This window comes from Anneissia japonica, unplaced genomic scaffold (assembly GCF_011630105.1).
Source record: "Anneissia japonica isolate Jap-2015-1 unplaced genomic scaffold, ASM1163010v1 scaffold352_len1594369_cov220, whole genome shotgun sequence".
In the NCBI taxonomy this organism is placed as follows: domain Eukaryota; kingdom Metazoa; phylum Echinodermata; class Crinoidea; order Comatulida; family Comatulidae; genus Anneissia; species Anneissia japonica.
In genome coordinates this window covers 1,445,381-1,446,277 of record NW_022751928.1, presented here as the reverse complement: position 1 = coordinate 1,446,277, position 897 = coordinate 1,445,381, and the positions used below count along the sequence as shown (strand labels likewise).

Below are 897 nucleotides of genomic sequence, written 5' to 3'. Positions count from 1 at the left end.
AATATCGCAGAATAGAATTTAAATAATAAAGTGGATCTTGTATGCAGATGATCTTGTCTGCAGATGATCTTGTCTTATTCTAAAAAAAAGTATCCATGAATCTCAGCAAATCTTGACAATTATCTTTGATACAAACAGAAGATATGGGCTAAATGTATCTCTAAAGAAAGCGAAGACTCAATTGTTTAGTGAAAATAACTTAGCAAAGAAAAGCTCCCTTGTGAGAATAGCTGGAGAAGACATTAAAAATGTAAAAGACTTTGTATACTTGGGACAAACAATCACAAACCGAGAAGATGGATGCTTAACTGACCATAGAACTTCAAGCGCTACAGGAAAGTTCCATGCATTGAAAGAGGTCCTGAAAAATCACGATGTCTATATGAAAACAAGAAAGAAAATCTTAGAGACTTGTTTTCGGTCCAGACTCATTTATGGTACCCAAGCCTGTTTCCGAATGAAAGCGAGATTAAGAAGTTGGAAACGTGTTGGTACAAACTGCTGAGACATATGGTCAAGAGAGGGTTTGACAGAGTAAGAGAACTACCGGAAGAGGAATGCTCCAAATTTGTATATTCTAATGCACGAATAGGAGAAATTGTTGGAACATCACCATTGAGAGACTGTATACAGTCAGTACATTAGATATATCGGTCATGTTTACAGAGGGCCAAATACATCTCTTACAAAAAGATGTTATTTGCTGGTCCAACCAGGCGGTAGGCCTACTACCGTGACCCCTGGCTTAAGATATCTATTTTAAGCATAGAAGTTAGGCAAGCCAAAGCCATTACACAATCAAAAGAAAAACTTAACGAACACCTAAATGTTGTTTAATGCTCCAGCTCTACGATGTAGAGCAGAGGAGGATCACATAAGTAAAGTAAAGTATATATA

General features: G+C 36.8%; 1 protein-coding gene across 1 annotated transcript in view; it reads right to left on the bottom strand.

The window, feature by feature from the left end:
• The window catches only part of LOC117121910 (protein SSUH2 homolog), a 5,820-nt gene extending 5,140 nt beyond the window's left edge, over nt 1-680 (bottom strand). Inside the window, exon 1 of the mRNA XM_033267305.1 lies at nt 665-680. Within this exon, the coding sequence (XP_033123196.1) occupies nt 665-680 (16 nt within the window). The remainder of the gene's footprint in view (nt 1-664) is intronic.
• Between the last annotated feature and the right edge of the window lie 217 nt (nt 681-897).